Source organism: Panulirus ornatus, chromosome 67 (genome assembly GCF_036320965.1).
Source record: "Panulirus ornatus isolate Po-2019 chromosome 67, ASM3632096v1, whole genome shotgun sequence".
NCBI lineage: Eukaryota > Metazoa > Arthropoda > Malacostraca > Decapoda > Palinuridae > Panulirus > Panulirus ornatus.
The window spans coordinates 3,990,898-4,004,554 of NC_092290.1; the positions used below are offsets into that span (position 1 = coordinate 3,990,898).

General features: G+C 37.6%; 1 protein-coding gene across 1 annotated transcript; it reads left to right on the top strand.

Annotated features, from left to right (window-relative positions):
• The first annotated feature begins 3,433 nt into the window (after window positions 1-3,433).
• Window positions 3,434-13,314, top strand: LOC139747002 (uncharacterized). The gene is given in 6 exon segments (XM_071658718.1): window positions 3,434-3,501; window positions 6,220-6,784; window positions 6,787-9,525; window positions 9,528-10,482; window positions 10,973-11,057; window positions 12,303-13,314. Coding segments are annotated over 3 exon segments (3,900 nt in total). The 5' UTR covers window positions 3,434-3,501; window positions 6,220-6,222; the 3' UTR covers window positions 10,127-10,482; window positions 10,973-11,057; window positions 12,303-13,314.
• Window positions 13,315-13,657: the final 343 nt, after the last annotated feature.

Genomic DNA, 13,657 nt, shown 5'->3' on the forward strand with positions numbered 1-13,657 from the left:
CCTCTGATAGCTGCTCCACTCTACACACCGACGTAATAGCCATTTCCAAAGCCCTGGAACACGCAGGGAATGAAGTGGCAGCGAAGACTGCTTCGCGGTTCAACACCGTGCAAGTCAAAGATCCAGCCAGCCTACAACAAAGCAAGCTGAACCTCGAGAGAATTCCAAAATCCCATGTATAAGAGAATTCGATCAAAGTCTCGGTCTGCCAGATGCTATTGCCATGCGAGGAAAGCCACCATGCACCGACAAAAAAAAATGTCTAAGACCCTAGTCAGTCTTCATAGGCTGCAACTACGGCGGTACAAATGCAGCTGGCAAATGATCGACGGAATCCTGATCGAGTATCCATACTGTCAGGAACCAGCAGGACAACCCCTGGAACATTGCCTACTGGACAGCCAGGTGACAAGTCTCCAAACAAGAATGCCGGAATTTCAAGAGGAAGACCACGTAGTACCAGCTGCTTCATCGGTACACATAGCCCATTCCGACACACGGAACGGGTCGCTTACAGGCCAAGGGCCCGTGTCGTACCGCAGTAAAGACAATCAGCAACCACAAGCTAATGCCACTGCCTAAAATTACCTCAAATGAACAGCTCGGCCATATACAGACGACGCTTTCAAGACGTCAGAGTTCAGGACAGTTCGTGTAAACTGACTCGTCCACACAACATCAGTTTCCCAACAACTGTAAATCATTTACCAAGGATGAGTTCCCCCTTATTATATAACCCAATTAAATAACCATAACCCCATCTCTGGCCTAATGCCCTTCCGTAGCCCGTTCATCATAACCAACCACAACCTATTTCCACTCGGGGCCTCAACCACCTCTCCTACCCTCCCATGCTCATACAACGACAGCAACACATGCAATTTCTCGCCTGATAGGTCGAGAAATTGCTCGAAGGACAGCGATACGAACCTCTGCGACCTTGTCGTTGACGGCTAATAACAACGCAGACAAGAGCGATGACAGATGACGTAACTATCATCAATACCAACCTCTGCGACCTTGTCGTTGACTGTTGATAACGCAGAGTAAGAGCGATGACAACTATCATCAGAATACAAGTTTACTTACGTTACTTCTGCTGAACGTATAGGCTCACCGTTGACCCACGCGACGGCTCTTCGAAGCAACGAAATTGTCGATAACGTCTCAGTCAGTCCTCTAACTTCTCTGCGTGCGATTGCCAGAGCTGTCCATCTGTCGTCCAACACGGTATCACGAAAAAAGAAAGTGTTTTTGCAGGCATTCAACTTTGCAATGTCTTTCTTGGCAAGTGTGAAACACTAAGTGACGAGCAAACGAACCGCCTCACGCTGCTGCCTGATAGAAAATGAAGTGTGTAGCCTAGCTCAGCCTATTAAGAAAACAAGACATACTACCATGGCGCTGCAATCGCTCGTTTGGCTGTTCATAGCTGAATAGGTTTTAACTCAGCCGAAGTGAATCATCTAGGTGTTCATGTTTCATATTGAAAATGTATTATTCTTTAAGGTCATAAAATCATTATTCTTCAACCATTTGTATGTATGGGTTGGGACACTTATATCCAGCCTTAGGTGTAGATACTACTTTGATGTACTGTTATATTCTAATTATGTCGGTAATAAATTAAGTGCACCGGAGCACTTCTCGACACTCGTCCGTTTCAATGTTTGCCATTCTGACTCCACAAGTTTTATGTTATTCTTGATATGGGTTTTAAGGCCTACATTACTTGTTCCTTGGTTATTCATTTCTTTTATATCACGAGAAAGAGATAGTACAGAGTATAGATACGATGTATGTCGACTGTTGGGTTGCCGAACTGTTGAAAGTGTTATGGGAAAATCCTTCTTTCCCTTTGGCTACAAGTCTTTTCCTTTTATATCAAACATTATTCGATTAGCTCAAATTGATATATGTTAGGCAATTTTGATGAAATAGACTCTGAAATTTGACTAATTTTGGCAGATCTTCGGGGTTTTGTTACACCCTCATCGAGCGAAGCCACGAACATTTGCAGCAGACATCCCATTAATGAGAAAATTCTCTAAAAAAAAAGAATAACAGAAAACGATCTGTTTAAAGAGTAACTATTGTAAAATGTGGACGCTAGATATATTTTCGTGTAACCCAGCTTAAGGAACAGACAACCTTATGCTTTTAGAATATCAAAGCTTCTCAATTAAGCATTAAGTATGGAAATCAATTAGAAAAGTAAGAGGTTTAGAATGCCATGGATGTCAAATATATAGAAGAATTTATCCTTGGTCACGATTTTTCTAATAATCCCCAAATCTTAGGTTCAGGATGAAACACAAAATGGCCCCATTTAAATGATAGCTTCATGATTCATGAAGCTCTTGATGAGTAATCTGACTACCAACCAATTTTTCTATATCACCAGTTTCGTTCCTGCCGAATATTACTCCCTGTGTTGATGTTCTCGGCTCTCGCAAGAGCTTTTAAATGATGTTACTTCCTCTATATTCCATATCTTTGTACCCATACGATAATGCAAAGTGCAACTATCTGATGTTACGATTATCAAGATATTATGAAACCTATTAACCCCCACAAACATACACAAAGCAGTCTCGAAGCTATAATCAAGCTTCAAGGGTATTGATATTTCATAATTGACTTTTATTACATTACTGAACCCATGGCTGAATTGAGAATGAACTGATAAAGCCTGTTAGATTTTTTCTTATTGCTAGAAATCTTAGTAAATGCATCTTCTTAATCCCTAATATTCGAATGGACTTAATGAGATTTCTCCTGATGTACCATACCGCTGCTTAAAACAAAAGTTAAAAGAGGCTTCGAAAATGTCCAGATAGGTAAAGAAATAATTTTGCTAATGTATCTTCATAAAGCTGAAATAATTCATACAGAATGAAATCATATTTATCATTCAGTCAACAAAAATTCAAGATTTGTTGAAAGAATACTTGAAAAATGTCTGCAAATTTTCCAGTCTTCAACTTTGTGCTATCAGACTGCAATGGTTAACTAAACTGACTATTTGCTGTGATATAGAGTTAAAAACTTTGGTTTCCTATATAAGGCAGTGAGGGATGGAAAAAAAGGCAGGAGAAAGATTTTTTTTCATATTTTGCTTCTAATACCAGTAAACCAGATAATATCTTGCTGAGTATCTTGTATTAACTGATTTAATTAGCTTAGCTGTACTGACATAAGAGACTATAGCAATCATCTAACCTAATGGTATGTTATATGGTACACTCAATATGCAGCATACTCAAGTTGTTAAATGAAAATATTCGATTCTTAATTTTTCTGAATTAATGTGACTAGACAAATAAAGAAAATACTGTAATAAACTACAAAAAACGGATTACTATGAAATGTATTAAGGAACTGTGTGCCACTGAAATTTTGAATTTTCGTATCCCCTGAGTAACAGGTGATCATTGTTTTGAAAACTTTGAACCAGGGATTTTGATTACTTGATACCTTTAAGCCAAATTAAGTAGGGTAGTAGGTATTTTTTATGCCTAGTGATGGACATAAGTCGTATCTTATCTAACTTATGCTCTTAAAGTGAGAGTTGTTCCTCCGTAACTTTTGATTTCTTGTTAATCACTACGTTTTTAGGGGTTGTTTGGTACCTACAAATTTTACGATTAAGTTTCAACATAGTACCGTCGTCATTGTTATTTTCCACACTTTTATTGGTATTTCCTGACGAGTTATCAGGATTACAGAAGTTGAACGTTTTGATGCAAGAAAGGAACGAAGTGCTACCGCACCTCCAACACTCAGGACAACACTGTGTTACATGGTCTGGTAGGTTAGTGGGGCTTGTATAGAGGGGCTTATGGGAGTGATGAGGGTTGGTGACAATGGTGCCACTTTTACCTCCATACCAATTATGTTATAGACCTAAACAGGTTGTTGTACGATTGATGATACCCAATGAATGAGCATCTGCCAGATTTATATGAATATAGTGGTCGAAGAGGATGAAATCTTCGATACACTAAATATATAGGTAAGATAATTTTGTCACCTGTGAGCACATGTTCCTTGATGCTCATGTGGCTCAGCCTTTGGCAAAGAAGTAGTTGGAGCTTCAAAACCTACATATATTTCTGTAATAACTAGGAAATTCAAATGTAGTTGGTCATGCTAACATGCCATCCGTGTTTTTTCTTGCGTGTTTGCAATTCCCATGGTCAGTGATGTAGCAGAACAGATGGGTGAGCCGTAGGGGGAATAATTCTTGCTTGGTTTCTTCCTCTGTTCCAGTTTTTGGAAGGAAATACAGGAGGAAAGGATTTTCAGCCTCCTCCTGCCCCTTAGTCACCTTGTACAACATGTAGGAGATAAATGTATATACAGTATTTATCTGACTCCCATCCTCAGGAATAATCTGTTTATATGCATTCAATATGGCCATGCTGTCTTACACTTTTCAGTATGAGAGAATCCTCCACGTATTCCTGTCTGTGTATAATTCCTGGCACACCTTCATGCTTGCATCCCACACAACCACAATCTTTTATTGATAGGGAAAAAGAATACAAATGTAATTCACTGTGATTCTTTTCACACAGAAGTATGTTTTAAGTAACAGATGCTTACTTTCTATAGAAGTTGGTGCTGAGGACTAGAGCTGGTTGATCGACTCAAAACATGATGTTCATTTTGCAGTAAACTGAGGTATTATTATTATTATTATTATTATTTTTTTTTTTTTTTTTTTATACTTTGTCGCTGTCTCCCGCGTTTGCGAGGTAGCGCAAGGAAACAGACGAAAGAAATGGCCCAACCCCCCCATACACATGTACATACACACGTCCACACACGCAAATATACATACCTACACAGCTTTCCATGGTTTACCCCGGACGCTTCACATGCCTTGATTCAATCCACTGACAGCACGTCAACCCCTGTATACCACATCGCTCCAATTCACTCTATTCCTTGCCCTCCTTTCACCCTCCTGCATGTTCAGGCCCCGATCACACAAAATCCTTTTCACTCCATCTTTCCACCTCCAATTTGGTCTCCCTCTTCTCCTCGTTCCCTCCACCTCCGACACATATATCCTCTTGGTCAATCTTTCCTCACTCATTCTCTCCATGTGCCCAAACCACTTCAAAACACCCTCTTCTGCTCTCTCAACCACACTCTTTTTATTTCCACACATCTCTCTTACCCTTACGTTACTTACTCGATCAAACCACCTCACACCACACATTGTCCTCAAACATCTCATTTCCAGCACATCCATCCTCCTGCGCACAACTCTATCCATAGCCCACGCCTCGCAACCATACAACATTGTTGGAACCACTATTCCTTCAAACATACCCATTTTTGCTTTCCGGGATAATGTTCTCGACTTCCACACATTTTTCAAGGCTCCCAAAATTTTCGCCCCCTCCCCCACCCTATGATCCACTTCCGCTTCCATGGTTCCATCCGCTGACAGATCCACTCCCAGATATCTAAAACACTTCACTTCCTCCAGTTTTTCTCCATTCAAACTCACCTCCCAATTGACTTGACCCTCGACCCTACTGTACCTAATAACCTTGCTCTTATTCACATTTACTCTTAACTTATTATTATTATTATTATTATTATTATTATTATTATTATACTGGAATATTATTATCATTATCATTATTATTATTATCATTGTTATTTGTTTTCTTTTTCTTTCATACTTGTTCACTTTTCTTGTTTGTGAGTGAAGGCAAGGAACAGACTAAGAAAAAGCCTCATTCCTGACACTCATTCTCCAGGTGTCGTGTTTACTGCACCAAAACCATAACCCCCTAGCCACAAACAGGCCCCACTGAACCTTACTATAGTATCCCCCAGCTGCCTCACATGCCCTAGGAAACAGGGCCCCCTGTACACAAAAATGTCACCCCAGTTCACTCTATCCCTTACACGCCTTACACCCTTCTGCATGTTCAGATCCCAAGCACTCAAAATCTTTTTTCTCCACTCTTCCATCTCCAGTTTGGTCACCTTCTCATTGTCTCCTCCACTTCTGCCACTTATATCCTCTTTGGCAACCTCACTTCACTCATTGTCTCCATATGTCCAGACCATGTCATTAAACCCTCTTCAGTTCTCTCAACTATACTCTTCGTATCACCACACCACTGTCTCCCTTACCTGTCATTAATTGATCAACCCTCTCCTATTTATCATAGTGTTTCTTTCCTGTTTCAGGTGATGGATAATGCTGGCTACAGTATTTTTGGTGGAGGCAGTATACACTTGGATGGTATTAGGACTCGTGACTTTGAAGATGAAGAAGAGGAGGAAGAAGAAAACAGGAGAAGAGAGGAAGAAGAGGAAAACAGAGGGAGAGAGGAAGAAATCCAGGACATGCTAGCCAATGCTTTTGATGACCTTGAGGAGGAGGAATCTTACACAGGTCAGCCTGCTCATTATCCTTTAATTTCTCACCAAGTATGTGGGAATTCCATAAATGAGGTTGCAGAATTTCCTGAGAGGAGCCAAGGCAAAACCCATGCCCAGGATGTTGAAGTCAATAGAGAAATGGGTTACAGAGGTATACAGAGCAGTATAACAGAGTATGGTCAAAGGGGAATTTGTGATCTAGATTTTAGGTCAGACATTCATGAGGATCAAGTTATGAATGAGCATCTTTCTCGTAGCAGTAGCCAGGACAGTGTCATACCATGGAGTGATGATAGCCATGATGACAATTCAAACAGATTTATGCCTTTTGTTGGCCATGAGACTGCTGATCATCATTTTACTGTCCAAGAAGACTTTTCCAGAGTCCACTGCAGAGCAAACATGAAACTGATAGAGATATAGATTATAATAGTGAAATGTCATCATATGTAGGCAAGGAAGCGTACCATGCAGGTAATTTCAAGTCTGACATTGCTGGAGAAAGTAATGCCAAAGAACTCAGAAATCAATATAAGGAGGCAGACACATCATATGATCAGCTGAAACTCTTATATGAAGCCAGGGGCAGAGAACTAGATAAGCAGATGACTGAATTATCAAAGTTGAAGTTTGAAAGTAGCCGTGATGTTCGAGTGATGCAACATCAAATCAATCTTCTTAAATCAGAAAATGAAAGTAAAGTTGCCAGTAATAATCAATTGCAGATTCTTTTGTCAGAAAAAGAGGAAAGGATAAAGAATCTTTTAAATGACATTAAAGAGCTTCAGATCAAGCTTAAAGGTACTCAGGATGAAAATCAAAAGATTCACTTTGAACTTGAAACAGCAGAGTCAACTATCTCTAGTTTAGAATGCCAGATATCAGAATTAAGAGCTGCTGATAGCCTAGCCAGAAGTCAACAGCTGCACAACAATTTTGTTCAGAAACTTAAGCAGGGTAATCAGGAAGAAAAGGACTTGCTGATAGCTAAATTACAAGAGTCCCAAAAAGAAGGTGAAACATCTCAACAAGAAGTAAAGAGATTGAGAGATGAATTGAAGTCTCTGAGGACAACATATGATGAAGCACTTGTACAAAAAACTGAAATTGTCACAAAACTCACTGTAACAAATGAAACTGTAAGAAAACAATATGAAGAGCTCTTACAGGCCCATGATAGTCACTACATCGTAGAACTGCAGTTACAAGTTAATAATCTCGAAGCCAACAAGAAAGTATTAGAGAATAAAGTATGCACTCTTGAAACGGATCTAGCAAAGGCAAAAGAGGATCTTCAGGGATTTGATACTGCTATGAAGTTGGGTATCATGGGTGAGATCGTATCACCTGAAGAGGATTCAATGGTACACCTAGGTATTAAGAGAACACTGAATTATGATGACCTTCAAGCTGGAGGCTTAGAGAAGAAAGACAGTGATGACAAGTTCACTGCAGCACAGGAAAGAATGAGGATTAGGGATGAGCTGAAAAAGAGTTTACTGATTAATAAAGCCAAGCGAAATGAGATAAGCAGGCTAAAGGAAGAGAACCATGAAAAACATGACCAGATCAAGAAAGCCCAATGTGATCTCAAGGATGCACATATGGAAATAAAGGAGTTGCGAGGGAGTTTAATGAAATTGCAAATGGAGCATGCTGAACGTCAGTTAAAGGAAGATACTAAATTAACTGATGATCAGACAAATGTCATAGCTATAAAAGCTGAAAATATTGCACTTCGACAAGAATCAACGCTTCTGTATAGTTCTGTTAGAGAGTTAAACCATTCCTATAAGGAGTTGAGCAATCTAATTCAGAACTGGAAGAATAATTTGTCTGACATGAATTCAGCAGGTGACTTTGTAGGTATTTTAGAGAGGTGTGACAATTTGCTTAAGCAAGTTGAATCATATCGAAAATATGCTGCAGACACGGAACGTTACCATGATCTTGCAACTCAGATTAGAGAGGAAAACCAAAAATTGCATGAGGTGCAAATTCTATGGGAGAAAAGGATGAGTGATATACAAATAAGAGTGAAAGTATTAGAAAAGATGATTGTAACTGTTATAACTGATCAAGGGAAAATCAGTGAGTACAGTGTTACCTGCAGTACCCTTCAGAAGCTGCTTGAGGATTTGAATGTACTGATAAAGACAGTCCGGGAAGAAAACTCTGCTGTGTATCACAAGAACTTAAATCTGCAAGATCAGTTGACTGCTTGTCAGTTAGAGGTGGAGAGGCTCAAGAAGAATGCTGAAGATATGAAAGAAGAGAGAAATGCTGTTCACTTAGATATGAGGAGCTTGGAAAAGGAAAAAGACCAGGAGAGAGATGCAGCATTAGAGAGTTGTAGAAATACATATCTGAAGTTCCATGAGGAAGCAGTGCATGAATTGGAAAATAAAATGAAAGCAGAGTATGAAAACATTTCGGACAATTTAAAAAGGGAAATTGCCAGACTTGCAGAAGAACTGAGGACCGCTAAAGAAATGTATATCAGAATTTGTCAGGAAAAGGATGAAATTGAAGGTGGGCTAAAAAAGCATATAGAAGAAGCAGAAGCAATACAGAAAATTCGGTCAAGAGAGCAGGGTGATGAAACTTTCACTCCAAACCCCAAGTCTGGTGATGGGGTTGATTCTCAAAATATGAAAAAAACAGATAAAGAGTGTGAAACTGAATTATCTTTATTGAAGGAAACTTATAATGAAGAAAACAAAAAGGTGTTAGTACAAAGGGAGAATATACAGATCAGATATAAGCAGCTACTGGAAGAGGAAATAAAAGTGATACGTCAAGAATCACAAAAATCTATAGATGATCTACAGAAGAAGTGTTCCACATTAGAAGAGTTCAATCGTATCTTAAAGGATAAATGTAAGAGACTGGAAGATGAATTACCAGAAATCAAGGAAAATCATGATTTGGAGTTTACTGGTTCAAGAGAATGTGAAAGTTGGCGCTTCATCCAAGAGAGGCAACAAAAGCGATTTGATGAAGAAAAACAAGAAATAAAGATACAGTATGAGAATCTCATTTTGGAATTACAAAATAAGTATACCAGAGCTGAAAGATCTAAATTATTAGAAGATAAACTTAAAGAACAGGAAGAGACTTGAAGTTGCTAGAAAATAAAGTGAAAGAACAAGAGAAGCATATTATGACAATTACTGATGAACTTAAGAGATTTAAAGAAATGAAGGATCATGAGAATGAGCAAGAGGTACAGAGATTAACAGACATGATACAAAATCTGGAGAGTGAGGTGAAAGAAAAGAAAGAGGAAAATAACAACACAAGGGCCACCTTCCAAAAGTACACACAAGAGCTAATGGAGAATCACTTACTTACTGATGAAAAACTGCAGAAAGCTAAGGAAGAAGTGGTTAAGTTGAGAGAAACAAAAATGAAGTATAATGCGCTTAAACAGAAATCTAAAAATTCTCAGATAAAATCTAAAGCCCAAATTGATCATTACAAGGAAGAATTGACCAGACTTACCACAGAATATTCAGCTTCTAAAGAAACACTGTTAAAACGGGTTGAGTTGTACGTAGAGGAAGTCAAAAGTAAATGCATTTATTGTATCAGCTCCATCATATCAACTATCAAAGGGTTAGATGGCTTGCAGCTGACACTAGATGGGATTCTTATTGAGTTAGAAGAACTTTCGAGAGAGCTTAATAATTTCACTCTCCAGTTGATATGAGTTTTCTCTCTCTCCTAGACTGAAGCTTACAGAATTATCGTCATAGACCTTACGGGACCTAATCCAAGAACTTATTCATGATGAGAGTTTTACCTTTATCGATTTAATGTATATTTGGTCTCTTTCCATGTCATCAGAGCTTTATGTCCCTTTTACATATAAAAGATGCTTTCAGTATTCAGACTTTTTTTTAAGTATTTAGGATATTTGATGTTTTCTTTCTTGTCTTGACATAGTGAATGCAGATCATTATCGTTTACCAAAGATCTTATAGATGCATCAAAATATGGAATATGAAATGTGACTCCCCAAATGGACTCAGCCAGTCATGGATGAATTTGAAGTTATTATGATACGTAAGTATTATTCTTCTATGAATTTTAGATAATGACTTTATGAGACTTGTTTGAAATAGCCATCACAAATCATAGGATTATTTATATTGGATAATTACTGTAGATATGAGAAGGATGTACTTTGAAAGGGATGATTTGAATTGAAATTCATATGTTAAAAAAGAAAAACCAAGTTTTGAGAAAATTTGATTTATAAAAGCTTTTACAATCAATTGATCAAAATAAAGCATTAAACATGAGTTTGAACATTATCAGTTGGCATTAATATGGGCAGAAATATTTAATGTTGGTTTACATAGGAGAAAGAAAGGAAATGTATGAAGGCATTGGAAATTGTACAAAAAATTTATGCTTAAAGATGTAATTTGTGTGTGAACCACATGAAAATTTCCCCTTCACCCTCCTCCTCCTTTTCCTTCTCCCTCTCTCCTCCTTTGTATCAGAAAGTGGATTGAATATATGTATATGCTTATGCATTTCATACTTTCAGGGCTCTGCTGAAATAGGATTTAGCAGAGTAAAGGAGCGTTATTTGTCGATTGTGTAATTGCCGGATAGTTAGAGTCTCTTCCCGGGTATGTATTTTTTTTAATTAATCTTAATATGAATCTTTCCTTATCATTAAGCACTGCTTTTTTTTTGTATAATTAGATAAATATATGAATTTTAATGCACTTAGAGATGAAATGATGTAGATATATGAATTTTAATGCACTTAGAGCATGAAATGATATTATTTAGATTTTGTGCAGGTGATTCCTTAGTTGACAGAAATGAGTTTTTGAATTAGTATGCTCTATAGAACATCACTGAATTTTTGTTTTAGAAATGATGCTTTTGATTTACATGATAGCCGAACATATTTGTTATCTTTTATTTATTATCCTTGATCACCATTTCCCGCATCAGCGAGGTAGCATCAGGAAACAGATGAAGAATGGTCCATCCACTCATATACACATATATATACATAAACACCCATACATGCATACATATACATATCAACATGTACACATATACATATATATACATACACATACACAGACATATACATATATACACATGTACATATTCATAATTGCTTGCCTTCATCCATTCCTGTCGCTACCCAGGTCCCACAGGAAACAGCATCGCCACCCTCTGCATCAGTGAGGTGGGAGAATATTGGTAATTGTTTTATGGGTAGCTGTTGGGTTTTGACACATCACAGTGTGGAGATATCAGTTTAGCTCTTTGATATGATTGCAGGATGATCTGTTCATCGTATAAACAAACGATAGCAGTTAGAATTATTTACTTAACAGTTTTCTTTTAATGCAGTTCTTTACTTTTATTTTTCTCAGATTAGATAGATTTATTTCCTTTACATAAATGTATTTGTTTGAGTGAACCAGTGTACAGTAAATGATATTGTACATCGCTTTTAATTCGAAAGCATTTTGCTAAGTGTATACGTGGATGTCTGTATCATGGTGTAAGTACTGCAGTTCATCAAGCTAATGTGACCCTGAAGATAAGGTATGCTTTCATGTCGCACATACACTTAAAAGTTATTAGGATTGACATAAGAATGGTCATTTCTACACTGTGAGAGAAAGTCAGCTTTGGCAAGGTTGTATTATGAGAGCATGATTTTCATGAAGAACTTATTTCAGAAAGTATATCCTTTCCTTGTTTCTGTTTTTAGTACAGCCTTAAAGCTGCAGAAGCTGCTGGAGAAAGGATCTTAGGTTTACATGGTGATAATGATTACCACTCATGTTTAAACACTGTTGGTGTGTTTAATCACTGTATTTGCAACTTATTTTCTTTTTTACCAGGTAATTGCTGTGTGTTTCATGATGAGATCAAATGGTAGAGTGGACTGAAGATGGACACTGTCAGAAGATCCCTTTCGACTGTCTTGTGCACGTTGAAGTGGCAATTCAAAATGCATGCTCTCTGCAACATTGTGCAACATGCTGTGGTTTTCTGGAACAATTTCAGACATCTACCATTATATAGCTTTACGAAAAGGTTTACCCTGTTGCTTGAGACACAATTGACTTCTTTGCTAATGTCATTGATAAGTGTTTGAGAACTTTCTGTAGCATTTATTTCCTATTAATGCATCAGGCTTATGCAAAGCCACTTAACTTTGTGGTAGGCTTCAGTAAGCTTGTCAGTTCACTGTTGCTGTGTCCATATCTTACATAGGAACATTAGTTTTGCTAGTGCCTCCCACCTGGGGTCCACACACATATGTAGCACTCTGCTCTCTAAATTTCCCATCAACTTCTTCAAGATGAATTCAGAATTTGAGACACAAAACCCCAAAGTGGTTGGAAAATTGGAATATGTTAATATAAATTTGGACTCTACCTTGTTTTGTGACTTTTTTATATTGTTTTACCTGACTCAATGAGGTAGTGTCAGGTGTAGGCAAACATTGGCCTCAATTGAAGCAAATGAATACATCTATTTTTGTATCTATAAATGTTTATATGTATATATGTGTATGTATATGTATATAAAATGGGGCAGGCATTACCCAGTATTTCGAGGTAGTTCATTTTATTTTTTATCCCATATTTATGTATTTCATTATCCATATTTTACCCTTTGGTTGTAATTTTTTTTTTGGTATTCATGTAAGCTTGCATCAAGATATTTTACTGTGAAAGGTTTTATTTTTCAAGTAGTGTTGTAAATACTATTTTGGATTCCATGGTAGTTACTCTTATCTTTTATACTATAACTATTGAGTTTTACTTAAAAAGATTATTTTTTCATAGAAGTTTTCATGTGGTATCCTATTAAATTGGTTTGACACTATTCTTTTTAATATTTTATTTTTCATTCTCTCTGGGGACAAATTTGGTTCTTGCTGAAGGTCTTGAAGACTTTCATATATCATTTCACTTGGTATAAGTGCCTCCAGTGTCTTCTCAATACACTGTGTTTGGTTTGCCCCCCCATCCGACCAGTAGCTCCCCTCTATGTGAGATAACAAGGCAATTCAGCTGCAGAAAGGTCTTGTAAGCAGGAATTGGGGAATTGAGGTTACAAGGTTAGCATTATTCAATGTCAGTGGTATGAGGGAAGAAAGAAGGGGCAACTAATAAAAAGTAGTGAAAGATTCCACATGCCTGTAGTTACAATGCATTTGAAAGGTAAATTAGAGCGAGTCTGTATC